This window comes from Corythoichthys intestinalis, chromosome 5 (genome assembly GCF_030265065.1).
Source record: "Corythoichthys intestinalis isolate RoL2023-P3 chromosome 5, ASM3026506v1, whole genome shotgun sequence".
Taxonomy (NCBI): domain Eukaryota; kingdom Metazoa; phylum Chordata; class Actinopteri; order Syngnathiformes; family Syngnathidae; genus Corythoichthys; species Corythoichthys intestinalis.
In genome coordinates, this window is record NC_080399.1 from 373,911 (window position 1) to 401,339 (window position 27,429).

The following is a 27,429-nucleotide window of genomic DNA, read 5'->3' on the forward strand; positions in this document are numbered from 1 at the left end:
GCTGACCTGCGGCGGCGCCGATTTGGCCGTCGGAGCTGCCGTCGGAGCAACCGATGAGGGCCAAGTTGTAGGAGAGCACGTCCTGGAGGAGGAGACTTTCCGTCAGCCCGCAGTCCCTCACGTGCTGCCTGGAGGGGGAGACGGGGAGTGAGCCGGCGAGCGGGCGCAGTCTCGGAAGGCGCGCTCGTCAGCGACTCGCCAAGAGCAGTCGTCGTCGTTGCAGGTTCCGCTCAGATCGAAGCGGCAGAAGCGTCGCCGGGGCCGAATGGCGTTGCTGTAGGTGGCCGAGCTCAGGGATAACTTCTCCTTGGTCCTGTAGTACGGGCTGAACCTGAGCATGACATATTCTACTGTCAATAAAATATTAGGGAGCTCAAACTTGGTGGAAGGAAAAAAACTTTGGTCAATATCCTTCATGACCGTCTTTAAAGAGAATCCCCTCACCTGTAAGACTTGAAGACCAAGAGAGGACTGCGGTAAGGGCCCAACGGAACCGGCTTGCCGAGCCAGGCCGAAACTTTGCCCGCCTCCGTCTCCACGGTCGGCACCTGTCCGCGCGACAAAGACATTCGTAAGGATCGTCGAGAACGGATGCTGGCGGCCGGCCGGCCGGCCGATCGATCAATCGATCGATCGCACCTCGCTCTCCGCGTCCGGCGGCCGCAGTTCTCCGAGCCCGTTCAGCTCGTCCAGGAGCAGCTCTCCCAGCCCCGGCCGCCGGCGCATCAGCGCTTCCAAGTCACGCGCCGAGGCGACGGCGCCGTTCGAGTGGATTTCGGCGGGGCGTCGGCCACCGTCGGGGGCGGCCGCGGGCTGCTCCAGGTTGGGTTTGGTGCCGGTCGAGCGGCGACGAGGACCGGCGGCGGGTGCCGCCGCTTTTTCCGCTCGGGGATCGTCCGCCTCGGGGCCGTCCTCGCTGTCCAGGACCAGGACGTCCTGGGCGAGGTCGTGCGGGGAGGGCTGCGGCGGACAAACTCCGGGCTCGACGGGCCGGGGTCGCTCGCCGGGCGCCGTTCTGTGGCGCAGGGCCTGCGCCTCTTTCAGCTTTTGGATCTTGAAGGCGTATTCCGACTCCATTTGCTGCAGACGGCGCTTCTGGGCCATCAGCGCCGCGAAGCGATCGGCACCCGCCCGCCGCGTTTTCCCGGCCTGTGGTCGAAAAATGGCGCCGGCTCAATTTTTGAGCCGATCCGTCGAGGCTTCCGAAGTTCACTCACCGGTTTGCGGACGGCTCCTCCGGCCTTACGTTTGGGCTCTCTTCCCGCCGCCGTCCGCGTCCACAACAGCTCCTGCTCCAAGCGAGCCGCCAGCGCCTGTTTGACAGACACGCGGTGCTCCACGCGCCGCACCTGCACGCGCGGCCGAAGGTCAGCCGTACTTCGGCCGGAGTCGGACGAGCGGCCGGCGCTCACCTGCTCCTGAATCTTCTTGAGCAGCGTCTTGTTGGCCAGCGCGATCTTCTCCGAGGCTTGCACCTGCTCCCGGAGTCGGGCCACCTTAGACTCGGCGGCCTTGAGGGACTCGGACTTCTTCAGCTGCTGCTGCAGGAGGTTCCGCAGCAGGGCCCGGTCCCGGGCCAGCAACTCTCTGACCCGAGGGCGAGGAGGGAGAGAGCCGGTCGAGTCGGGTCGGGTCGGGTCGGCGACGTCTCGCCTCGTCGGGCGTCCTCACCTCTGCTTCTGCAGCTTCTGCTCGGCCTGGCTCACCAGGGACGCGGCGGCGTGATCGGGCGCCTTCTGCTTCTCCCTGCTGCAAAGCCACAAAAACGTACGGTTCTCTTTAGCCGCCGGCTCACGACTACTTCGACACGAAGCCAAACGCTCCCGCGGCCCAATTTTGATTGAAATGATTAAATAGGATGGAATAAGGCTTGCAAAAGAAGCTTCAATTCAACCCCATGAGTGTCACCTATAGACATGTGCCAATTACCGGTTTCAAGGTATACCATATAACATTTTTACGTCATACCGTCCCTAAGGTATTAGCTATTCTTTATATGACAAAAATGCAGGGAGAAATCTCTCGCTTGCAACAGCGAGGCTCGGCTCGACCCTCCCCTACCGGCTGTTGCTCAGTGTCAGTAAGTTAGCTGTGCTACACGATGGCTGAAAGAGGTGAAACTCCTGAACTTTTTCCCTCTATTGAAGAAAACAAAATCGCTGGTATGGGAATACTGCAGCTACGGAAAAGTTCCAGATGGACGCGGTTTGGAGGCGGAGGGCCAACAGATGTTTGCGGAGGAGGCGATACCCCCAATTAGGCATGTGCCGGTTTCCGGTTTCAAGGTATACGGTGCTATTGAAACGGTTTTAAAAGCACTAACATTTTCCGTCATATCGTAGTATGGTATTAGCTAAAGATGTCCCGATCGATCGGCATCCGATCACGTCAAAGTATCGGAATCGGCAAAAAAATATCGGACATGCCTTTTTTTGATATATATATATATATTTTTTTTTTTTATTTAAATCGTTTTATAATTGTATTTAATGTTACAGACAAAATGTCTTACACTCATCCATAGTAGTTTTGGCTTAAAGTAGGGCTATCAAATTTATTGCGTTAACGGCGGTAATTCTTTTAATTAGTCACGTTAAATAACGCACGCGCTGCACGACCCACTTACGCATTGTCACATTCAATCGATAAAGATGCCGTTTTACCTATAGATAACGCTAAAAGGCAGCGTATTATGAGTAGAGAGACTTTTGACAGCCTTTGGAGCCATTTTTTACGTGGCTGAAGCCTTACAATACCTCCCTCAGCAATCAAAAATACCGTGGGAGGCAATGTGGGGAAGAAAGGTAGTAGTTGATCATTTTCTAAACACCCTGTGTTCTTGCCCAACGCAGAGAAGATATATCAATTGGTGACCCTACGCGCAGTCATGGTTGCACTTCCCATCATGCATTTGGGCAGAAGTTAAATGGCTGCAGTATCATTTACTGAAAGCTCAACAAATACACTAAATGGCAATATTTAGTCACAATATACAAAGTCACATTTATCCTTGAAGAGTAATTACAAGTCTTTCTATCCGTGGATCCCTCTCACAGAAAGAATGTTAATAATGTAAATTCCATCTTGAGGATTGATTGTCATAATAAACAAATACAGTACTTATGTACTGTATGTTGAATGTATATATTCGTCCGAGTTTTATTCATTTTTTTCTTAATGCATTGCCAAAATGTATATGATCGGGAAAAATGATCGGAATTGAATCGGGAGCAAAAAAAAAGCAATCCGATCGGGAAATATCGGGATCGGCAGATACTCAAACTAAAACGATCGGGAGCAAAAAAATATGATCGGAACCACCCTAGTATTAGCCATTTCTTACAGTATGTCCAAAAATGCATCGATACATGGAGCGGGAGCGCTCACCCCTCCCCCTCTGGATGTTGCTTTGTCAGTCAGTGATGCTACTCTGTGCTATAGACTAGGGTTGACAAAATGGCTGAAGTTGGTGAGCTTTTACCCATGTGCAAAAAAATCAATTGGAAGGGAATATTTTGGCTACCGAAAGAAACAGAAGGCCGCGGTTTAAGGACATCAGACGTCAAGACTTGCTTGCGGAGAGTGGCTGCAACACCTCAAACTTGATTTCACGTTTAAATGACCATCATCTGTTAAATTATATACAAAATTGAAGGTGATTAAACACTGTCATTTATGATTCCCACCAGCTACGAGAGTTCTCTCCAGCGTGTTTAGTGTGTCTAGCGACGGTAAAACAATGCTATGACTTCATGTAACTAGCTTGTTAACGAGGCAGATAATGTGGCTCCTTAGCACCCCAAGACGGCTAACCGGGTTCCTCTTGAAGGGAATAGTACCTTTTCTCGTAGGCACCGTCTAACCGTTTGTATTACTCTAACACACCTAATATATGTAATCTTTTCTCGTATTTACCAATCAACTGTTTGTATTACTCTAACACACTAGCAACACTATAAAATAAATAGCATTTATATCAAAGGAAAACAAGCAGTATATATTCGACACAGGGCATAAAGACATACATGACGCCTTCTTATCATGGAAGCCCAACACGTGCGTCACGCAACTGACTGAGCAAGATTGACGCTGACGAGGCAAGACATTTACAAGCCTACGTCTGCGCCGCCAACTCCCGCAATCAGTTCCCCCGGACAGTCCAGAACAAATGGCGGTATGTCCTGTCCCAACTCATGGAACACGCCCGATATCAAACTGATACTTATGTTCCAATTTGCTAATGTTTTGAATGGATGTTCAACAGATTTTTTTAAAACCCAGATATCTTAAAGTAGCACATTTTAGAGCTGTAATTGCAATAGTGTGATATTTTTGCTCATCATACCGTCAGAACCTCATACCGGAACATGCCTAGTCGCTAAACATATTTCACTGGGGCCTATGCCCCAGCATTGATCTGCAATGCCCCAGTATAAATTTCACCGGTTAAAAAAAAAAAAAAAAAAATAATAATAATAACTAGGCCTGCAAGCAGGACTGAACGGGCCCTCGCAATCTAGCGCAACTCGGACGTCACGCAAGTCGGACTGTGTGCAGGTCAGGGTGGTGGCAGATCCTCCTCTCTAATCATCTCATTAGAACCTAACATGCTCGAAAGTCGCCTAATTACATTCCCACACCCAAGAGATAAAAACCCCTATTGGAGAGAGTACTACAAAAAAGGAGCCACTACTGAGCTGCGCAGCCAAGCCCTTATTCAAAACCAAAATTAATCTTCTAACTTGGCCAATTCGACCAAGTGTGCCAAATATTGTGGCTCTATAAGCTGCCTGAGTCTCTGAAAAAAAATATTTCCTTTAAATGGCGAACAAAGGGTCGTCACGGCAACAGACAGAGACACGTGGACATGGGCCGTAAAAAAGTATTTTAATAGGTCTTGAAACTACAATGACCAACATGAAAAGAACTGGACATGTTTTGGAAAAACGAGTGACTTCCTATCGCCACTAGTTGGCGCTGTAGGGTTGATGCAAATGACCCCTACAAGTTCCTTCAGGGTATGACTCTCAACAAGCACGGGAAGTTTGGCGCAGATATGTTCTATATCTGCCGAGTTATGATTGTTCAAAGTTTTTGGAGAGAAAAATTGTTGACAGTCATTTTCACTTTCCTGTTTGGACCCCTCCGCTTCAACGAAACTTCAATATTTTTCATCAGGCACCTGAAGACAGGTCTTAAGGCTTCCCTTATGCAGGTTTGAGGTAGATTGGTTTTTTCCCTTTAGAGGAGGAGTGTGTCCCGTAAAAAAGGGCATTTCCTGTTTCCACTAGGAGGCGCCAGGCACAAATGGTAAATTTTCAATCCAGTCCTGCTCAGGCTGGTATACCTCACACACATGCCAGATTTAAAATAGATTTAACATTGTATGAGGGTGTTATCAGTCATTTTCCGAATTTGGTGTTTTGGCGAAAAAATGGAAGAATTTGGCGCCCCGCCCAGGTCAGGCCCGTGAATGAAAACACACCATTTTTATAACTTAAGATTTCATATGCCTCATGAACAGTCTCGCCAATTTTGAGAATGATCAAACTAATTCCCTAGGTGCCAAGGTGTAAAATGTGCACACTGTAAATCGATAAAAAGTTCACATTCAATCCAAAATACCCGATTTCCTGTAGGATTTGGAATGTGTGTGCAAGAGACTTTTTGGAGCAGTTTTGCACAAAGTTTTGACTCTCCAAATTTCATCACTCTATGTTAGAAAAACCTAAATGGAGAGGCCTTTTTGAAAATTTCAAGGGGGCGCCACTGAGCCATTTTCTTAAATTGTTTCGTAACGTTGCAAGATTATCGAACGTTATCCAAAGCCGCATGTATGTGCAAATTTTGGTGAGTTTTTATGCATATTCAAGCCTCCAAATGTAAACTCTTACTGTGAACCCATGAAAATTTCACATTCGATCCAAAATACCCGATTTCCTGTCTGATCTGGAATATGGGTGCAAGAGACTTTTTGGAGCAGTTTTGCATAAGGTATCTACTCCCCAAATTTCCTTGCTCTATGTTGAAAAAACCCAATAGGAAAGGCCTTTTTTAAAACTTCTTTCTGTCGCCACTAGTTGGCACTGTAGAGTTGATGCAAATGACCCCTACAAGAACCTTCAGGGTATGACTCTCAACAAACACGGAAAGTTTGGCGCAGATATGTTGCATATCTGCCGAGTTATGACTGTTCAAAATTTTTGGCGAGACAAATTGTTGACGGTCATTTTCACTTCCAGTTTGGACCTCTCCGCTTCAACGAAACCTCAATATTTTTCATCAGGGACCTGAACACATGTCTTGAGGCTCCCCTGAAACAGGTTTGAGGTCAATAGATTTTTTTCCCTTGGAGGAGGAGCCTGTCTCGTAAAGAAGGCCATTTCCTGTTCCCACTAGGGGGCGCCAGGCCTAATGGGTAATATTTCAATGCAGTCGTGTTCAGGCTGGGATATCTCATATACATGCTAGAAATGAAAAAGATTGAACGTTGTATCACGGAGTTTTTAATCATTTTCTGAATTTGGTATTTTGCCCAAAAATGGCCGACTTTGGGACCACGCCCAGGTCAGACCCTTGAGTGAAAACTCACCATTTTGAAAACTTAAGATCTCATATGTCTCCTGAATAGTCTGACCAATTTTGAAGACTATCCAACTATTTTCTTCAGCGACAAGGTCTCAAATGTAAATCGATAAAATTTCACATTTGATCCAAAATTTCCGGCTTCCTGTTGGGTTTGGAATATGGGTGCAAGAGACTTTTTGGAGCAGTTTTGCACAATGTATCGACTTGCCAAATTTCATCGTTCTACGTTGAAAAAACCTAATAGGAAAGGCCTTTTTGAAAATTTCAAGGGGGCGCCACTGAGCCATTTTGTTAAATTTTTTTGTAGATTATCAAAATTTACGCAAATTTGCATGTATGTGCAAATTTTGGTGAGTTTTCGTGCATGTTCAGGCCTCCAAATGTAAACTCAAACTGTGAACCGATAAAAATTTCACATTTGATCCAAAATATCCGATTTCCTGTTGGATTTGGAATATGGGTGCAAGAGGCTTTTTTGAACAGTTAGGCATAAGGTATCTACTCCCCAAATTTCATTGCTCTACGTTGAAAACCTGAGAGGAGAGGCCTTTTTGAAAATTTTAAGGGTCAAGGGGGCGCCACTGAGCCATTTTTTGACATTTTTTCAAAACGACACAAGATTATCGAAATTTACGCAAAGCCGCACGTTTGTGCAAATTTTGGTGACTTTTCGTGCATGTTCAGGCCTCCAAATTGGCCATTTTCATTTGCCCTGAAAAAAGAAGAATAATAATAATAATAATAATAATAATAATAATAATAATCCTTTGCAAAACAATAGGGCCTTCGCACGCTTAGTGCTCGGGCCCTAATAATAACAATTTGAAGTTTTATATCTACATAGCATAATATATGTAATGCGCCACACTCCTGGAAAAAGCGGAAGACGGAGTACTGTCTAAATGTTTAGAACTTTTTTTCCAGTATTGGATCAGGACTCTGTATCAGCAAATTCTCAGAATCGGGCACAAAAATGTGCGATCCCTAGTTGAGGGCGTACCCCGCCTGCTACCTAGAGGAGTTCCAAAAAAATCGATTATTACATGCATTGCGAGTCGACACGTGACGATTCGATTACGATTCATAAAGGTTCAAAAACGATGTTTTTTCCCCTCAATACTTTATGGCAGCCGCTCGTAGAAGAACGAAATTCAAGACACGTCTGCCGCCGGGCACCGTTAACAGGCGCACGCACGTTATGATGGATGCTGCCGGTTACTGAGAGAGACTTACTCCTTTTTCAAAGACTGGAAAATAAATTTGTATGAGGCAGGGACAGAAGCGCAACCAGGTGGTCGCGCAAGTTATTTTTTTTAGAGCAAGAGGGGAAGAGAGATAGTTTGTTGCGCCTTGTCATTTAGGTGTCCAGCAGTAGTTTTAAGGCATTTCAATTGAAAAATGTCCCGAGTGTGTTGCTTAGACCCTTGTGCATCGAAAAGAGGTGAGTACACGAACCCTCTTGTACTGTTATTGTTGTTGTTTTTGAGATGGTAATCGTTAGCGCCGAGCGCTAAGCTAATGAGCTCATTCACTAACGTGTATTTCATACGCAGAACGTGTAAAGCCACGATTAAGTATAGCGGTTACACTACAAACATGCAAAGTAGTACTGAATTCTGTGAAAACAAAGTATATTGGTTAAAAGAAGTCTTATTTCTGAAGACACTTTCTTTCCAGAAAATGTGCGATTCATTCCACCTCTGTAAATGTTATTGTATTATTGAGAGAAATAAGTACTGCCTTTAAAATGGTCCATGTTTTTGTAAAAAATAAATTCAAAAAAAGCAGCTTAAGGGCAGCTTTTTGTTGTATGGGCATGTTTCCATCGTTCCTGTTGAATCATTAGGAGATTTTAAATAAATAATGGAGATAAATTTGTTTGGCTACTGTATTAAGTAGTAATGTACGATGCATTGATAATCGTGATTTTCACAATAACCGCGATCATCGGCGAAACAGCGTTTAATAATGGGATCGTAGCACCCTGAATCGTAATCGAATTGAATTGTGGGGTGCCTAGGATGGCTACGGCTACCCATCCTTCACTGGCATTTTGGGGTCACTTCCTGTTCAATTTTGGCATGTGCTGTGCAAATGAATGGCGGCTGCTAGGTAGCTAAGTGCTAGCTTTTGCTGCCATCTTGAATCTATCGATTTTTTCTGTTTGGACAGCCCTGATCTGGAGTGCGCTTGCTACCCTTTGACCATCACGCCACATCTTACCTGGCCAGCTCGTCCCTGAGGAAGCGGTACTCCGCCTTCTTGGCCTCGGGCAAGGCTTCGGGCGTCCGAAGCGGATCGTTCTCCTTTTCCGACGCGCCTTTGGACTTGACGGCGTTGACCTCGGCCGTCCTTCTCGCCTCTTTGATCATAAACTCCAGACCGCCCAGCACGCCCGCCGCCGCCGCCGCCACCACCACGTCCGGATCCGAATCGCTGTCGTCCGACTCGTTCAGAGACACCACCACCGACTTGTGGCGCGGCAGCTAAACGCACGGGCGACAGATGACGGTCGTCGTCGTCACCGCCGCCGCCGGTCATCGACTTACCACCAGCGGCGCTCTGGAAGCTCCTCGGGCGAACTTGTTCAAGCGCGGCGCGGCGTCGCCGAGGTTCCCGCGGCCGGGCCGCTCGGGGATCTCCGCGCTCGGGGAGGGGGGTCGCGACGGCTCTCGCTGACGGGAAAAGGAGACGTCACCCGACCGCCGCGCGAGCCGCGGGGCGAGCGGGCCAACCTCGACGCCGACGGCGCGCTTGCTGGCCATGGACATCAGACAGGTCTCTCGGAGTAGCATCTCCTCCTCTTCTTCCTCGTCGGCGAACGGCGGCTCGGGAGGGGGGGGCGGCTCGTCGGCCGGGAGGGGCGGCGCGTCTTCCGCGGGGAAGGGAGGACGTCCTGAGCGTCGAACGCAGAGATGAGAAATCGGTCAGACTTTGGGCTTTTCCTTTCGCCCGGAACGGCCGTTTTAAGCCTTTCCGCCAGTGTCGTCGGATCAACGCCGACCCTCCCGGTCAGAAAGGCTCGGACGTCGATGCCGGTGAAATGAAGGCCGCCGCAATGAAAGAACTGGTCGACTCTTAATTAATGCTGCAACGATCAATCGATTCACTCCAGTAATTTGATTAGGGAAAAAAAAAAAAGTCTCTTATTAAATTTTGCTGCTTGTACAACCCCTAGCAAAAAGTATGGAATCGCCAGTCTGGGATGAGCACTCACTCATTCATTTCGTCGTGTAGAACAAACTCGGATAAAAAGCTTAATAAATCATGAATGAGTTCAAAAGTGCAACTTTTTAGCATTCGGAAACATTGTGGTGGTCAGTAAGAGTCAAGAATCTGCATTGGTGATGATGCTGCAACTTTTCTTTGGTGCTGTTCCAGAGAGATTTACAAAGATGACTGCCTGAAGAAAACATCCAAATTCCCTCGGTCCTTGATGATATGGGGCTGCATGTCAGCAAAAGGCGCTGCTGTTAAATCTTCAATAAATGCACAAGTTTGCATTGAGATTTTAGACAGCTTTCTTATCCCTTCAATGAAAAATATGTTTGGGGATTTTCCAAGATGACAATGCATCATGCCATAGAGCTAAAACGGTTGAAGCATTCCTCATCCGGTCAATGTCATGGCCTGTAAATAGCCCAGATCTCAACCCTTTTGAAAACCTGTGGTGGAAATTGGAGGGGAAAAAATGCTTCACAGCAAGGATGATCTGGCAACTGCAATGAAAGAGAGTTGGCACCAAAATGATGAAGAATACTCATCAATCAAGTCCATGCCTCAGAGACTGCAAACTGTCATCAAAGCCAGAGGCGGTGCTACTAAATACTAGAGATGTGTTTTGATGACTATTTCTTTGTTTGTTTCTCATGATTCCATTTTTTTTTCCTCAGAATGGAGTGATTCCATATACTACATTTCCCTGCACTTGCTCTATAAAATCAACATTTAATGTTTTTTCATTCATTTCTTTGAGTGTTTCTGAACGCTTAAGAGTTGCACTGTTCAACTAATTCAACTAGCAGTTTTTTTGTGGGAATACGTGTTAAAAAATGTTTGCATTTGATAGCCTTTAAGCCAGGGGTGTCCTCGAGGGCCGCTGTGGGTCCTGGTTTTTCTTCATACTGATTCAGCTCAGACCTTTGAACCAATGTGGCTAAAACTAACTAAAACAAGCAGCAGCTGACTGAAATCAACCGATTACACTTGTGAGACACCAGATTGGTGAAAAGGTGTGGTCTTGTTTGTTGGAGTGAAATCCTGCACCCACTGCGGCCCTACGTGGAATATTTTGGAGAGCACTGCTTTAAGCTAGTGGCCTTTAGCTATGCAAGCTAGCCAATTGTTGCACTTTGATCCTCATCATTTATTTTTTTATACCATTTGAGCCCAAGCTCAGATATTTTCATTTTTTCATCAACATGCAATTCGGCATCATTTGAAGAAAACACGCAGGGATTTCATTCGCATTTAATGCTCTTTTGAAATGAAGAAATATTATCGCAAGCGAAAACACCATTTATTATGACTCGATCGTTTGAACTAACTAATCAACCCATGAACTAATCCATACTCTTAACGGATTGTCAGTTTAAGTCGACCGCTATTTTGATTGTTCATTCATCGTCATTGTTGACCTCGCAGTTGTCCAAATCATCATTTCTCCAACCTTTTGGTCTAATGTGAATATTCGTTTTTCATATAATTACTCCGAAAATGCCCCCAAATCAACAAGAAGTGACCTCCCCGGGTTACGGACGAGTTCCGCTCCTAGGTTGGCGACGTCACCCAAATTTCCACTCAAGTTGGATTGAACCCTTTAAGTAGCCTGAAATACCCCCTAAACCTCAAAGTAACAATCCAAAAGCACGTATTATACGTTATTAGAGTACAAAAAAAGGCACTGTGAGATACAATAAGGTACTGTTTAAGGACATAAAACCCATTTTAAAACAACTGGAGACAAAATGGCGAACGAGACTGGCGTCATAGAGTTGAAATCAAGTAAGTATGGTACTGTACGTCGTAAACCGGGGACTACCTGGCTTTCTAAATGGATGGCGAAAAAAATGGGCAAAAATAACAATAAAATATTCTGAAATTTCAGGACTCCAGAAAATCTGCTTTTACTTTTGCGAAGTAGTACAATGAGTTGATTCAGTTTAGGGAAAAACAAAAGGCAGACCTGGCGAACCGGGCTCGCTGTCCGTGTCCATGGCGACCTGCTCGTAGTTGTCGTACTGGTAGAGGTTTCCCGCCGCGTCGCTTCCGGCCGACTTGCGGGCTTCTCCGTCCCTGGGCTGTTACGGGCGGGACAGAGACGCGGCTAAGAACGGGCGGGCTTTCTAAGCCGCGAGCGAGCGACACAGACCTTGGCGTGAGGCTTGCCGCCCACCAGCTTCATGAAGCGCTTGTACTGCTCGTCCTGGTTGGACAGGTCGCGGATCTTGCGGATTTCCTCCTCCCGTTTACGACGCTCGTCCCGGTCCCGCTGGCGCGCCGGTTTACACGTGCGAGGCCGCTGCCGCGGCCGCTGCTTGCCGGTCGCCGGCCCTAACGAGAATCCCCGGAATCAGACCGGGCCCCGCGGCGGCCGGGCGAGGGTAACCTCACCTGCGCACTTGTCCGCCGGCGGCGTCCGGCCTCCCGTCTCCGGGGCTCCTTTGTCGGGCAGCCTGGGGGCCCGCTCGCGCCTCCGGTCCCGGGCGCCCGTCCCGGGTTCTCTGCTCTTCTTCATCACCTGCCGCTCCTTCTGCTGCCACTTGCGGCTGGCCGACTGCAGCGCCAGCAGACGCAACTGCAGTTCCGACAGGTCCTCCTCCTCCACCTGACCCCCCAGCTGAAAAAGGGCCGGTCAACTTTACACCTACGGCAGCGGTTTGTTCATTCGCCGCCGAAACCTCCCGCTCCCAAAGGATTTACTATAGGGGCTTATTTCCTGTTGCTTCTGGCTCTAGTTATGACTTCATTTGAATGTCTACGCATCGACTACAATGGAAACGTGGCCTCAGAGCAGCCATTTTGGATAGGGCGATGAAAGGTGGAAATGAATTTGTCACGAGCAGACGTCCGATCCATTTGAAGCGGGAGGTTTGGCCGTGAATGAACAACGTGGCGGCATTTTGGCCAGAGACAAGACCAATTTCATTTTTTAACTCATTGGCTGTCGGTCATTGGACATCTATCGGCGTCAACGACAGCCAATGAGTGAAGCCCGGACGGCACGGAAAGAAACGGGAGAAACGCCGTCGTCCGGGAAGGCCCGGAGACGACGCCCTACCTCGTCCAGGCAGATGAAGACGTCGTCGCTGGAGGCGGACGACTCCCCGCCGGGGGTTTTGCCCTCGTCCTCCACTTCCCGGACCGGTTCGGGGACCGCGGGTTGACCGTCGTCCCGCCGCCGGCCCCCCTCTTCGGCGTCCAGACCGGCCGGCGCGGGGAGTTTAAGGCGCAGAGGCTTGATGTTGAACGCCTGGAAAGTTTTCTGCGTCTCTGGTGGGGGGGCCGCCGCCGTATCCGGCGGCGCGGCGGACCGCTCCGGCTCCGGGCCCGGCCCCTCGGCCTCCAGCGCCATGCTCTCCTCCTTGCGGATGGACTCCAGCTCCCGCTGGATCTCCTTGTACTTGGCCAGAAGGTCTTCGAAGGACTCGGCGCCGTCGCTCTTGTCCGAGCCCGGCGGCGCTCTTCTCGCCGGGTTCCTTCCCAGCGACCTCTCTGCGGAAGCCCGTCAAGGACACGCGACCCACGTGAACAAAACTGCCCGACCGGATTCCGAGCGAGAGACGCGGACGGATGGCCCGTACGCGCCGATAAGCGGTCTAGCCATCGGACAGTCTTTCTCGGGCAAATTGACCTTTCCGGTCGGAGAATATTCTCAGGCCTCCGACTACCTGCCCCGCTAAAAAATCCGGCATATGCGCGAGGCCAGCGCCAAAATCCGGCCGGCGGCTTTCTTCTGGATTTGATGCGTTTATGCTGGATTTCTTGGCAGACCGGTCACAAAACACAAGAAATCCAGCTAGATTCTGGATTTCTTGTGTTGTGCAAATACTTCCATGTTGCGGATAACTACTTTTGTTTCGGAATAATTTATTTTTCACTGCTCCTCCCAAGAAATCCAGCTAGATTCTGGATAGAAATCCAGCTAGATTCTGGATTTCTTGTGTTTTGGGAACGCTTTTGCTGCTTCAAGTACAGTATATTTGATTTCTTTAACAGGGCAGCAGGGTTGCGACGAGTTTGTTTTGCTACTGGTTTAGGGCAGATCATTTCCTGGCAGACCAGTAGCAAAAGACAACAAATCCGGCAAGGTTCTTCTGGATTTCTGCGCAACGCAAAAGGATACGATTGGCGAAAGGAGCCTCCTTTTGCTTGTGACCGTGCTCTCCGGGCCCGTAACGAGGCACGAATGGTCTGGCGCCGGTCCAGCCTCCTCGGTTCCAGGCGCCCCGTCCTCCGTTGGGGCCGCTCCGGTGTCTGAACCTCCATAGGGCGCCGTGGCTCCGCTCCCAGAAGCTGGGTCCGCGCGGAGGAGGAGGAGGAAGCGCGAGCCCGGGTGACGGCAACAGAGGCAAAGACGACGGCGACACAGGCGGTTCGGGAACGTGTGGAGGTCGCTCCGGTCCGCACTGCTGCCTGTGGTTGGCGTAGGCCATCGGGTGGCCAAAGTCTTGCGGCCGGGGGCCCGCGTATGAGCTGCTGCTGCTGCCGCCGCCGCCGCCGCCGCCGGGCCTGCTCCGGTCGCTCTCCTTCCGCTGGGCGACGACGACGGCCTCCTCGCTGTCGTCGTCGCAGATTTCTCCGTCTTCCAGCTCGACGACGTCGTCGTCCGTCGGAAGCCGAAGCGCCGACTCCACGTCCATGTCGACAGCGGCGAGTTTCCTTATCTGCTCGGCGACATCGTGCCTGCTTCTGCTAACTGCTACTACTGTGCTGCCTGCAGTCCTGTCATGTCATGTATATGTAAGGCTAGATGTCTCAGACGCTCTGTGAGTCAAAGGGGGGGTGAGTCCTCACTCGCCAGCCATATTGCGTCGGGGCCATTTGACATACCTTCACTGCCACTTTTTTTTTTCCCTTACAGGGCACTTATTTAAGTCTTTATCTGCCATGGACGGCGCTAGACGCCCAATCCATTCTAAGTCATGTAAAAAAAAAAAAAAAAAAAACACGATTTCTTTATTGGGTTACGACCATGCACATTGATCAATACATCAGTCAAATCGTCAATATATGTATACTGTATGCCAGTTAGCATAATTGCTAAAATGCATCTGTTGACCTATGGCAAGTTTTCTACAATCCCCGACAAAAGTCTTCTCACTTATCCATTTTGTAGAAACAATTGCTAATAACCTGACTTTTAATAATTTAATTGGTTTAAGAAATGGCTCAAATGAAAGCTAAGACCCTCCCAAATGATGTTTAATGTACAAAAATTTATTTGCTTCACTGAAAAAAAAGATTGATCATTTAATGAAGACATAAAGGTCCAATTTTGGCAAGACAAAAGTTTTGTCGCCTAGAGAAAGTAGTATGAAAATTGAACAAAAAATGGACTTCAAATACAAAACTATGTTACATAACATAAGCAAATGAATTAGTGGTGCTGTGAGATCCAAATGGAATATTTTGTATGACTTCCATGGGCTTCGCCAAGGATTCATACAAATTATTGATGAAGTCATCAGGAACATCAAAGAAAGCAGTCTTGCATGCTTCCCACAGTTCATTAACATTCTTGGGTTTCGTCTTCCACGCTTCATCTTTCATCCTACCCCAGACATGCTCAATGATGTTCATGTCTGGTGACTGGGCTGGCCAGTCCTGGAGGATCTTGATCTTCTTTGGTAACTAATTTTAAGGTAGAATGGAAGTATGAGATGGAGCACCATCCTGCTGCAGAATTTGTCCCTTTTTATGGTTAGGAATGTAAGAGACAGCTAAAAGGCAATGAAACCCAAGAATGGTGATGAACTCTGGGATGCATGCAAGACTGACTCCTTTCGTTGATGTTCCTGATGACTTCATCAATAAATTGTATGAATCCTTGCCGAAGCCCATGGAGTCATACAAAACATTCCATTTGGATCTCACAGCACCACTACTTCATTCGCTTATGTTATGTAACATATTTTTGTATTTAAAGTACAATTTTCACACGACTTTCTCTAGGCGACAAAACTTTAGTCTTGCCAAAATTGGACCTTTATGTCTTCATTAAATGATCAATCTTTTTTCAGTCAAACAAATCGATTTTTTGTACATCATTTGGGATGGTCTTAGCTTTCATATGAGCCAACCAACTGAATCATTAAAAGTCAGGTTATTAGCAATTCTTTCTACAAAATGGATAAGCGACAAGACTTTTGTCAGGGACTGTATGGCAATGTTTAGAATGTCATCTCATGATCACAATTTATTCATGTGGGAAGACACTGTTTTATGCTTGTTTTGAAAGTATTGATTTATTCGCACGTCGATTCATATTTAAAAATGATCATTCCTTAAAGGTGCTATGAAATAGGGACCTGCATGTCAAAAAATGCTAAATGATTGCACTCGTTATTTAACATGTGGAAGACACATTTGGAACACCATTTTTCATTTATTTTTAATGACATTTCCTAGATATTTCACGCAAAACAATGGCCGCCGCCGCCGCCTTTGAGCCCTCTAGTCAAATATGTGGAATCTACGGGCCGGTGAATAACGCGAGACATCCTCTCGGCGTTTCCTCGACCTTTCGACAAACTTTATTGCTAAAACATCTGACTTTACGAACCGTACTCGGCAGACATTTGTCCCGTTTTCCATCTTGGTGGCAAATGTTCATTCTATTCAGAAAAGTGGACCTTTTTAACTCTGCCCTTGTTCCAAAATGCCCGCTTCAAGCTTCTGCTTATTTTGAGCCCGGCTGCCTGAAAGTGAAAGAATCCAAAGATTCCGAGTCAATAAATCAAACCAAAAGAAGCCATTTTATTTTCTCTTTAGTTCCCATTTAAAGGTCCGTTTTTGGCTAGCGTTTGTTTCACTGTTTCAACTCATTCTCTGCCATCCACGGCTCCGTCCCACCCGCTGACCCGGCCCGCCGCCGCCCTCCGGTCCGGGTGTTGTCCACTTCTGCAAATTCGCCGTCTTCGGACGCGAAGATGGCCGAGAGGGCGGCGTCGGGCGACGCCGGCCGTTCTTCCTCGACGCGCCCCCTTCGTCGGCGGTAGCGGCGCCGCTCCTCCCTGAGCCGCGGCTTCACGTGCTCCCGTAGGAAGTCGATGATCTCTGCGAAAGATCGGCATCAGCCACTGACGGCGCGCCGCGCCGCGGGGCCTTTGGCTTTACCCACCTCCGTAGCTACGTTGCGACCAGTCGGGGACGTAGCATACTTTGAGGGTTCGGAAGAGCTTCTGAACTTGAAGCGGAGTCACGCCGCTGAAAACGGCGGACCGGCGGATCAGGACTTTCGCTCTGACTGACGACGACGACGACGACTTTCCACTCACCCCACCGTGGAAGCCACCATCTCCCAATCGACGTCTCTCGCTTCCTCCACGTTTGAAGCGTACAACCTAGGGAAAGGAGGGGGAAAAAAATGAAATAACAGACATGATTTAGGTGGGTCACCACGGCAACGGGGTCCTACGTTTTGATCAGACTGATTCTGGTCTCGAGTACTCGGAGTTTATTCCTACTGTTTTTGGGCGCCAGTCCACGTTTCAGGATGCTGAACCTGAAAGAGACGTCAAGTTGACCTCAAACAACATTCGGACAGCATCGCTCCAAGGGAGAGCGCGTCGACAACGAATTACGAGTCAATGGCAGCCAATCCGTTAAATACTATAGCAAAAGAAAAAAAAAAAAAAGACTAGTTATTGCCATTTCTGCTCAAACTTGTTTGCAGTTTTTCCTTTTTTGTGACTGGATCTTTTAAACTTTTTCACATTTCAGATTTGAACACAAGACACCAAAAAGAGACTAGAAAATGCCATGTGTTCATTTACCTTTTTAACAGTGGCGTTAGCTAGCCCAATTGATTTTTGACGGCTGGTCAGTGACATTTCTATTGAGAGCTTTAGTTTGTTTTTCCCTCTTTAAAGCCCATAAGTCACAATTTGATCTTGAGATGATTTTCAAAAGCTACATTATTGTTCATACACCACCGAATTGACTTTGTATTACGGCCGTCTGGAAATTGGGCACGGTCTCCAAGGAATTCCTCCAGACTGTAGCAGAAAAAGGCATTAACCTTGGCTACTTTTCACCAAATTTGCCGTTTTGATCGGATGGAACAGTTCCACTTGTAGGTCTTGAAATTCAACTCATTTCTTCTAATTGTATCTGGCATTTTAGCGCCTCACAGTGCATGGAGCTGTCAACTGCATCTGATTTGGAGGTACACAGTCCAATTCAATTCAACAATTCTAGAAATGACATATTAAAAGGGGTACGGGGAGGTACGGGGAGGTACGGGGAGGCGGGGTTCCCTTCCCGCCCCTAAAGACAAGAGCAGCGGGCAAACGAGACGAGAGCGGCACCGACCACTTGATCCGACACTGAGTCCAACTGCGGGTGGCCACGCGGCGGCTGATCTCGGTCCAGGGCAAACCGGCGCAGAGCCGGCGGAGCTCCGGGAGGCCGCCCTCGGAAGGGGAGGGGCTTCCCGCCGCCGCCGCCTCCAGGTGGGCTCGGACGGCCTCCTTCAGGCGGTCCTCCTCCTCCGACGTCCAAGCGCCTCGCCCGGACGCTGGACACAAAGCGGCGTCACGTGAGAGCAGAGACCCCGCCGACCATCCCGACTGACACTGACCGATGTTGACGAAGCGTTTCTGTAAGGCGAAGGCGCTGCGATCCATCTTTTTGGCGATGGTGCGCCAGTGGTTGCCATGGAGCTTCTGCAACTTGACCAGTTGAGCCAGCTCCTCCTCCGAGAACCTTCCGACCAAGAAAAACAGACCGTCCATGAAATTGTCACCTATTAGGACATGGATCTTAGCCGCCAACAACAACACAATCCAATACGATGGAGCAAACATTTGATATTTTTCAACACTTTACTCAGATTTACCAAAGAGAAAGAAACTAGAAAAGGCCATTTCTGGAGAAATTGCAATGGTAGCAACGTCCTGTTGATCTGACACCATTTTCCTGTTGATATCGCTTCACTTCCTGTGGATTTGGGGGCATTTCGGGGTCACTTCCTGTTGATATTTCAGCACTTCCTGTTGATTTTGGGGGTATTTCATGGTCACTTCCTGTTGATATCGGGCCATTTCAGGTGTACCTCCTGTTGATAACTTCTTGTTGATTTTGGGGCATTTCAGAATCACTTCCTGTTGATATCGCTTCCCTTCCTGTTGAATTTGGGCCATATCAGGCGTACTTCCTGTTGATTTTGCATCACTTCCTGTTGATTTTGGGGCATTTCAGGGTCACTTCCTGTTGATATCAGGCCATTTCAGGCGTACTTCCTGTTGATATGGCATCACTTCCTGTTGATTTTGGGGCATTTCAGAATTACTTCCTGTTGCTATCGCTTCACTTCCTGTTGATTTTGGGCCATTTCAGGGTCACTTCCTGTTGAGATCAGGCCATTTCAGGCGTACTTCCTGTTGATTAGGCATCACTTCCTGTTGATTTTGGGGCATTTCAGAATTACTTCCTGTTGATATCGCATCACTTCCTGTTGATATCAGGTCATTTCAGGCGTACTTCCGGTTGATATCGCATCCCTTTCTGTTAATTTTAGGGGGTATTTTAGGTTCACTTCCTGTTGATTTTGGGGCATTTCAGGGTCACTTCCTGTTGAGATCAGGCCATTTCAGGCGTACTTCCTGTTGATATGGCATCACTTCCTGTTGATTTTGGGGCATTTCAGAATTACTTCCTGTTGATATCAGGTCATTTCAGGCGTACTTCCGGTTGATATCGCATCCCTTTCTGTTAATTTTAGGGGGTATTTTAGGTTCACTCCCTGTTGATTTCGGGGCATTTCAGGCGTACTTCCAGTTCATTTTGCATCACTTCCTGTTGACTTTTGGGGCATTTCAGGGTCACTTCTTGTTGATTTGTCATCACTTCCTGTTGATTTCGCATCACTTCCTGTGGTTTTTTTGTCCATTTCAGGCGCACTTCCTGTTGATTTTGACTTAGCACGGCGAGAATAGGAGAGTCTCTTACTGTCCCCGGTGGTTCATGTGGTCGATCTTGAGGGCCCGGGTCAAAACTTTCTGGCACGTCCTGGGAATTCCTTCGGCTGTACACATCGACACGACGCGAGCAGTTAAGTGAGTCGGCGGTCGCGGCGGGAGTAGCCCGCGCACGCACGCACGCCAGCGGTCTCACCGATGGCCTCCATGAAGCAGTGCCGCCTCTTCAACTTCCTGATGTGGGCCTCCAGCTCCTTGAAGCGTCCGGGGAAGAGGAGATGCTCGGCGGACTCCACGCCGGTCAGCTCCAAGAAACGGGCCACGTTGTCCCGGATCTGTTGGTTCTCCTTTTGGGTGAAGCGGCCCCGGTGGACGGATAGGCCTGGAACGACGGGAAGGCGTTAGCGAGGAAAGAGAGTTACAGAGCTTCAAATGTTCCCGTCCGCGCCAGGCGTCCCCGCAATGACAATATTCTCTAGAACATGCCATTTCTGTAGAAATTGCGCCGGTAGTTTGGTATCGGCTCACTTCCTGTTGCTTTTGAGGGCTCCTTTTGATTTGGAGGCAATACCAAGTTACTTACCTGTTGATATCGAGTTACTTTTCTCTAGGCTCGGTGAACGTTACTTCCTGTTGATATCAGGTAGCTTCTTGTTTACTTTTGATATCAGCTCATTTCCTGTTCGGTCACTTCCTAAGAGAAGAATTGCTTGGTACGGACACACACACGGGCACTGGAATCCACCCTCATGGGTGTCATTGGCATATACAGTGTATGACAAAAGTGAGTACACCCACCCCTGGCATTTCTGCAGATATATCTTTTCACGGGACAAGACTGACAAAATGACACAACGAAAATAAGTCTGTGTGCAGCTTAGAGTTCAATTATTTCCCCTTCAAAATATAGCTATCTAAACCCCTGGCAACAAAAGTGAGTACACCCCTTAGTGAAAGTTGTCAACTGTCAAACTGTTTTGTGTGGCCAGAAGTGCCTTTACTCTCCTGGGCGTGCCGTGGAGTTGACCGGAGCTTGACAGGTTGCCACTGGAATGCTCTTCCACTGCTCCAAGTCTTGGAGACATGCTTGGCCAGTCCATCACCTTTACCCTCAGCCTCTTCAGTAAAGCAGTGGCCGTCTTGGAGGTGTCATTGTCATGCTGGAACACTGCCCTGCAAGCCGGTTTCTGGAGGGAGGGGATCGCGCTGCGCTGCAGTATTTCACAGTACGCGTTTCCCTCAATGGGATGTAATTCTCCAACACCTGCGGCACTCACGCAGCCCCAGACCATGACATTCCCACCACCATGCTTGACTGTAGGCATGACACACTTATCTTTGTGCTCCTCACCTGGTCACCGCCACACATGCTCGAGACCGTCGGAAGCAAACAAATTCATCTTGGTCTCGTCAGACCGTAGGACACGGTTCCAGTAATCCGTGTGCTTTGTTGGCATGTCTTCAGCAAACTGTTTGCGGGCTTTCTTCAGAACAGGCTTGGTCTGAGCACTTACGGGCTGACCCCCGCCCCCACCTCTTCAATGGCTGCAGCAATGCTGACAGCACTCCTTTCAAAGAAAGCATTTGGATGCGACACTCCGCTTCTTCGGACGACCGACCCGAGGTCTGTTCTGAGTGTATCAAGTTGAAAAAGAAGATTATTGTTGACGACAAACTGGTAGCGATTACTGGAGTTCCAAGCAAATAATTGGCTTTTGTGTTGGTCAAAGCTGCTGCCTGAGCCGTAAAAAGTAGTTGTATGGGGCCGAGGCCCCTATTGCGGCCTATTGGTTCCAGCTCTCATTCCGCCTAATTGGAAGTCACGAGTAAAAGAATATTGAAAAGGGGATGACTACGGCCGCTAAGGAAAAAGCAATCTTCTCCTCCAAGGTTGCAATGGCTCACTTTTCTTGTGTTGAACTTTCAGGGACTTTAAACAAAGGGGGGAAGGGGTTCAATTCCACGTGGTGTAAGACAACTTTTTGCCAGATAGTCCATTACTGACACGTAATGACGTGTGGCGGCAACACTCTATGATACCTTAAAGGATTCGCATGAGGTATGTGCACTTGTGTCATTACTCTTACCGGTTTCCATTTATTCATTTTCAGCAAAAGGCTGTCCTGTCATTCTGACCGGTATAAACCGGCCTAGGTTCCACAGGTCAACAAACTAAAACTGTCTGGGTCATTTAGGAAATCATATTGTTGCATTTTATTACTTGCCAAATGCTATTGCTTCGTGAAAGGTATTTGATGAGATATTTATGAAGTTGTTATTATATATTTGCTCTAATCAATTGCTGCTTGCAATGAAGAAATGCTTTTGCATATTATTATTGGTCACAAAGAAGGAATGTTTTGTCTTGAAGAAGCCTTGAAGGGGCCTTCTTGCCTTTTCAAGGACAGGGGCAAAGATGCAGCTTTGCTTTGCCCAAATGTGCTGACACACACGTACGTATATAATTCCACCCCTAGATGCACATGCATAGCCAAAGAAATACAAGGGGTGTCGCCAGCTTGCTTCCCTTTTCCCTTTTAGTTTTAGGGCAAGACACCCGTCTGTTGTTAGGGTCATCCCAAATAAAAAGCGAGGTGAAGGAGGGGCTAGTTAGAACAATGCTTGAAGCTTGAAGCTGCTTGGATGATCTTAGCTCAGTTTCAGGGTGTTGGCAATCTTCTTGTAGCCTTGGCCATCTTCATGTAGCGCAACAATACGTCTTTTAAGATCCTCAGAAAGTTCTTTGCCATGTGGTGCCATGTTGGAACTTTCAGTGACCAGTATGAGAGAGTGTGAGAGCGGCACTACAAATTTGAACACACCTGCTCCCTATGCACACCTGGACCTAGTAACACTAACGAGTCACATGACATTTTACAGGGAAAATGGCAAGCAGTACTCCATTTGGATATTTAGGGATGCACGTAGTTTCTAAGGGGTATACTCACTTGTGTTGCCAGGGGTCTAGATATTAATGGCTATATTTTGAGGGGAAAATAAATGAACTCTAAAAGCTGCACACAGACTACTTTTCATTGTGTCATTTTGTCAGTGGTGTCCCATGAAAAGATATATCTGCAGAAATGCCAGGGGTGTACTCACTTTTGTGAGGCACTGTATGGAACCGGTGTGTCCGCGCTGACCGGGCCAGGACGCGAACCCGCGCGCACACGACACTTCCACTCGGCAGGTGGAGGCACCAACCGCTAGGCCGCGAGCCCGAGCTCACGGCCTGGCCACCAGCATGAAGGCATCGGAAGGAAGGCACCGCTTCACACACGCGGACATATACTGTAGGAGGTTGCTTTTAAATGATGTGCAAAGCTCGCGCTAGCGAACGACAAACCTTGCCGTTTGAAGAGTCGGAAGCGCTTCAGGTCGTAGTGCAGGTGCATTTTGATGCGACTGATGTCCATTTTTTTGATGTTAGGGATGAACTCTTCCATCTCCTCCAATAAATCCCAGTATGAGCTGAAAAGCGTGGAAAAGCCTTAACTTGTCAAAGAAGAGCGGCCCGATTTTCCCACGGCGAAAACCCACCGCTCGTCCGCCGTCTCGGCCGCTCCGGCGGGAAGAAGGACATCCTCGTCTTCGCACTTCTCCTGCCGGTCGGCCGGAAGACGCTCGTCATCTTCCCTCGGTTTTTTCTTCCGCTTCTCCCCGTCATCTCCCTTGTACTTGTCTATTTCGCCATCTTTTTCTTCTCTTTTCCTCTTCTTAGACGTGTGCTGGTGAGCAGGAGGACGGACGTCTTCTGGATCAAGGTTCTTCTGCCGATCACCGTACGCCATGGCCACGTTGTCATCTTGACTTTTTTTCTTCTTCTTCTTCCTCTTCTTTTGGCGGTCGTCGGCAGAGAGAAGTGAGCCGTCGTTCTGGTCGTCCGTCGGGTACTCGCCTAGTACGTCTGCAGGAAGCGTCTTTTCCTCCTCCGCTCTTTTCTTCTTCTTCTTCTTTTCGGAGCGCTCGCCGCCACCAGAAAGTAATAGGCCGTCGTCTCCGTTTGTCTTCTTTTGCTTTTTTTCGGCTCGCCGCGCCTTCTTTGAGTGCCGGTCGACAGAAAGAAGGTCACTCTGGCCCGTTGTCATTTTCGCCCGGCAGGAAGCGTGGCTTTCTTCCTCTGGACGTCAGGCCTCTTTCTGCAAAGACAATCGTTCTCAGTCAGTCTGCACGCCGTTTTGATTTTCAGCCATATTGAGGAAGAGACTTCCGAATAGAAATTGAAGAGAATTGTAGTCAGTCGCGACTCTTTCACCGAGTGCACATCATCGACAGTCAATATATTTGTTTTCTCCAAAATAGTAATTGAGAAAATAGGCAGCTTCAAAACACCTCACTTGAAACGACGGCTCAACTTTTCAACTCGATATCGTACTCGAAATAATACGACACCGATTCTCGTCACTCGTCTTGACCTTGGAAATGGTGAAGAAGTAACACCAAATGTATGTACAGTGTAACGGTCACGTCTGTGATCCTCTTTGTTCCTTAGGATATCCACCACATTAGTGTTGTATCGGTCGCGAACGATTCGTTCTTTTTGAACGAATTGTTTGGGTGAACGAGACCGAACTAATCACCATCTGCACTGATTCGTTCTATGAAGTTGGTGGCGCTTGTTCGCTGCGTGGGAGGGCGTTGAGCAAGCGGCAGCGTCTTCTGACATCGCACACGACCAATCAGACGCCAGCCTCATCGCGGGCAGGGGAGGGAGCGGAAACAGAATCATGGCGTATGTCACTCATTTCCACGTGTGGCCAATAAGCAGCCAGCGTGCAGGCAGGGGGGAAAGACTGAGTTTTGTCACTTCCCGTTCAGTGATTCGGTCCTCCGGTTCCTGACCTAGCTTGCTGCTAACTTGACTTTCCAGTAATGACTATGCGGTGAACGAGTCATAAAATGAAAGGAAACGACTTTGTCACATATTTGTTAACGTGGAGCCTATCAAATGCTGCTCAAAAAGACAAAAACACCACACAAATCTAGCGAGCATGGTTTAGTGTTCTACTTTTCTCAACAGACTCGGGACTGTGCCTATGACGATATACTATCAAATTTACAGTAATTTAAAACACGCGTAGCTGCGAGGCAAGCAAAACCTGAGCTGCGGTCGCGTGACGGCAGTGAAGCGGGCAGAGAACTGTCACTATATGGAGGCTTCATGGCAGCGATATGTACCTCATATGTGCACAGAAAAAAAATAATATTTAGTATGATCACCATAATACTGATTTGCAATGAAACTGTATATTCATGTCAATTTTTTCCGAGTGTTTTTTTTTTTTTTTTTTCGTGTCAGAGGGTGTCGGTTGGTTTGACAAATTATGTCAATCCGTCCATCATGTGCTACTCAAGCGCCCCAAAAACAAAGCGCGCGGACACGGGAGTTGTCGCAATATGTCTACATTTTTCTTAACAGACTAATGAGAGTAGAAAGGCGAAATCATAAAGCAAACAATTATTTCTCGTCAGCATTTGACGATCTGAGATGCGGGGACGACAGGGGAGCTGACCGGATTATTTTATTTATTAATACCAGTGCAAAAATTCAAAACGATCATCTTAATAATAAAAAACAAAAATACAACAGAGCGAGAGGTTAATATGATGTGTTGGCCGTTCCATAATTAGAAATGAAACTTTCGATTTATTTTTATTTTCGTGACAGCAGGCATGCCGCGTTGGCTGTTAGCAGCAGCATTGTATATGTGAGCAAGATCATGCTAAAGAAAGTCCGTGCGCCCCCGACCCCAAACCCCGACTTCCCCCTCAAAAGGAAAATGTTTAACCGTGTCCTAATTCGAAATGCAAGCACGAGCCATGACTTTGAGCCCATAGAACTAGGACAGACGACGCGGAAGTTCTCCCTCGCTTTTGCAGCAGCGGGAGGGAGACGAGGCTGTCTCTGAGAGCAGAATGATATCGCCTGTCACTCATTTCTGAAACTACGACGAGTGGTCAATGTGCAAGAGAGGGAGGGACCAAGCAATGTCACTTCCCGTTCAGTTATACTGCGAAGCGGTCTTTGGTGATTCGTTCGGCAACGTCACTTCCCGTTCACTAACCGAACGATTCATTTGGGTGGGGAGGGAGATGAGGGGGGCGAACGATTCGTTGAACGATTCGTTTGAACGAATCGTTTTACTGAACGAACCGGAATGGATTCGTTTACTCAAGTGAACGACAGATCCCGTCACTACACCACATACGGTGGCGCCTCTTTATGTTGTATGTTCACTTTCTTCATCAGTTGCTACCTACTTTTTGGGGAGTCAAGTGTGATCATGTGCGCATGGCCCGTTGCACTCCCAAATGACGAGTGGTTGAGCTGGATTTCTTTCTTTTTGTCTATGAAAAGTGCATAAGTGGACGTCTGCTCCCTTTTTTTCCCTTTTATGCACTCATCCTGCCCTGCCACGCGTTACAACAGGTGACGTGGGAATGGCCCTAAAAATCATCAGAAAGTTGACAGTAAATGAGCCAAACTATCTGCCGTTGAAAGTGGTCGCCATGTGATTCATTTCAACTGTCTGTGAACCCTCATCTTTTAGCGCCATTGATAGCAATTGGAGATGAATAGGAGGGGCGTGCTAAGGAACAGAATAGAATAGAACGGAACGCCTTTGTTGTTGTTGTTGTGTTTTGCTTGGTTTAGTTCAAACAAGTCATTGCGTTCACCGAAAACGGAATTTTTGCCTCTGACCATGCGTTTTAGTTGAATAAAACGGCTACCTTTAGTCCCGTGACGAAGAACCTTTTACGTTGTCCGACTTCAAATAACTCGAAGCAATTTTTTTTGCGTCCTACTCTCCTCGTTCCCTCCAGCCCGGATAGAGTGATTTCGTGCGGTTAGATCGCGGGATACACCAATCTCACATGTACAAGGCCAGATGTGTGAGGCGCGCTGTGAAACGAGTTGGACCGGCGTCGTTCCGGTCGGCCATTTTGCCTCAGGGACGACGTTAGTGGAGCGTACTTTGAAACGCTCTCTTTTCCTCGCGATGTTATAAAATCCGTCAATAAAACGCTTATTTCATTCAAACTTTATCCGGGATAAATCCCAGCCATTTTTTTTCTTTTCACACAACAAAGCGTTTGTAAATCCGTCAACATTTTAGTATTATTTTATTTTGATTATAGATATATGAACGTTATTACTTCACTAGTATTTGAGTAGAGTACTTACTGAGGTGATGTCCGTTGCAAGATGGCCGCCGGTTACTTACCCCAATGCGCTATAGCTTCCTCCTCGAATTCGGACTGCTTGTTTCTAATGGGACTTTTTGGTGCATTACCGCCCCTAACTGGTGCGGAAGGTGCATCTCGCCCTTCACTTCAACCTCCAATCAAACCAGCGTTGTACAGTATTTGGAACATGGGCGCACGCAGGTTTGGTCTCGACATTGGTAGGGACGATATAACAGCATAACCTGCTTTTACAATTTTTGCTGGGGACGATAGACCAAAAAGATTATTGAATGAGGGCTACGAATATGCACCTAATTCATTCATCAATGCAAAATAAATCTCTATTAACTTTCATTTGGTTCATTTGGTTCAGGTGATACAATGTTGGATTCAAAACCTTTTTCAAAAACTACTAAAGAAACATGTTGAAGTGCAAGTCCCTTTATCAAAAAAATACAAATATCCAGCTATACAAAAATGGGTCCACATCTAGGGGGACACTGGAGCACCA

The 27,429-nt window shown here is 47.8% G+C and overlaps 2 protein-coding genes across 4 annotated transcripts in view; both read right to left on the reverse strand.

Moving 5' to 3' along the window:
- Positions 1 to 14,536, reverse strand: part of LOC130915983 (zinc finger C3H1 domain-containing protein) — a 34,090-nt gene extending 19,554 nt beyond the window's left edge. Inside the window, 14 exon segments of the mRNA XM_057836293.1 lie at positions 7 to 128; positions 200 to 331; positions 445 to 548; positions 640 to 1,149; positions 1,218 to 1,349; positions 1,413 to 1,587; positions 1,672 to 1,749; positions 8,812 to 9,074; positions 9,138 to 9,263; positions 9,324 to 9,484; positions 11,774 to 11,888; positions 11,960 to 12,427; positions 12,869 to 13,302; positions 13,934 to 14,536. Coding sequence (XP_057692276.1) covers positions 7 to 128; positions 200 to 331; positions 445 to 548; positions 640 to 1,149; positions 1,218 to 1,349; positions 1,413 to 1,587; positions 1,672 to 1,749; positions 8,812 to 9,074; positions 9,138 to 9,263; positions 9,324 to 9,484; positions 11,774 to 11,888; positions 11,960 to 12,427; positions 12,869 to 13,302; positions 13,934 to 14,450 — 3,337 coding nt within the window. The 5' untranslated portion in view covers positions 14,451 to 14,536.
- A 1,504-nt stretch (positions 14,537 to 16,040) lies between these two features.
- Positions 16,041 to 26,990, reverse strand: LOC130916751 (transcription termination factor 1-like). Of its 3 annotated transcripts, none has more exons than XM_057837704.1 (12): positions 26,917 to 26,990; positions 23,271 to 23,869; positions 23,077 to 23,201; positions 22,833 to 23,021; positions 19,927 to 20,112; positions 19,762 to 19,837; positions 18,392 to 18,516; positions 18,124 to 18,328; positions 17,228 to 17,314; positions 17,088 to 17,153; positions 16,931 to 17,016; positions 16,041 to 16,866 (listed from the first exon to the last, which is right to left on the reverse strand). In XM_057837704.1, exons 2-12 carry the CDS (start codon positions 23,816 to 23,818, stop codon positions 16,619 to 16,621), a joined length of 1,941 nt encoding a protein of 646 aa, XP_057693687.1. In that variant the 5' UTR covers positions 23,819 to 23,869; positions 26,917 to 26,990; the 3' UTR covers positions 16,041 to 16,618. The 3 variants fall into 3 exon arrangements, with proteins under 3 accessions (XP_057693687.1, XP_057693685.1, XP_057693688.1); XM_057837702.1 differs by lacking the exon at positions 26,917 to 26,990 and adding an exon at positions 26,463 to 26,684 and having other exon boundaries at positions 16,043 to 16,866; XM_057837705.1 differs by lacking the exons at positions 22,833 to 23,021; positions 26,917 to 26,990 and adding an exon at positions 26,463 to 26,683 and having other exon boundaries at positions 16,047 to 16,866.
- Between the last annotated feature and the right edge of the window lie 439 nt (positions 26,991 to 27,429).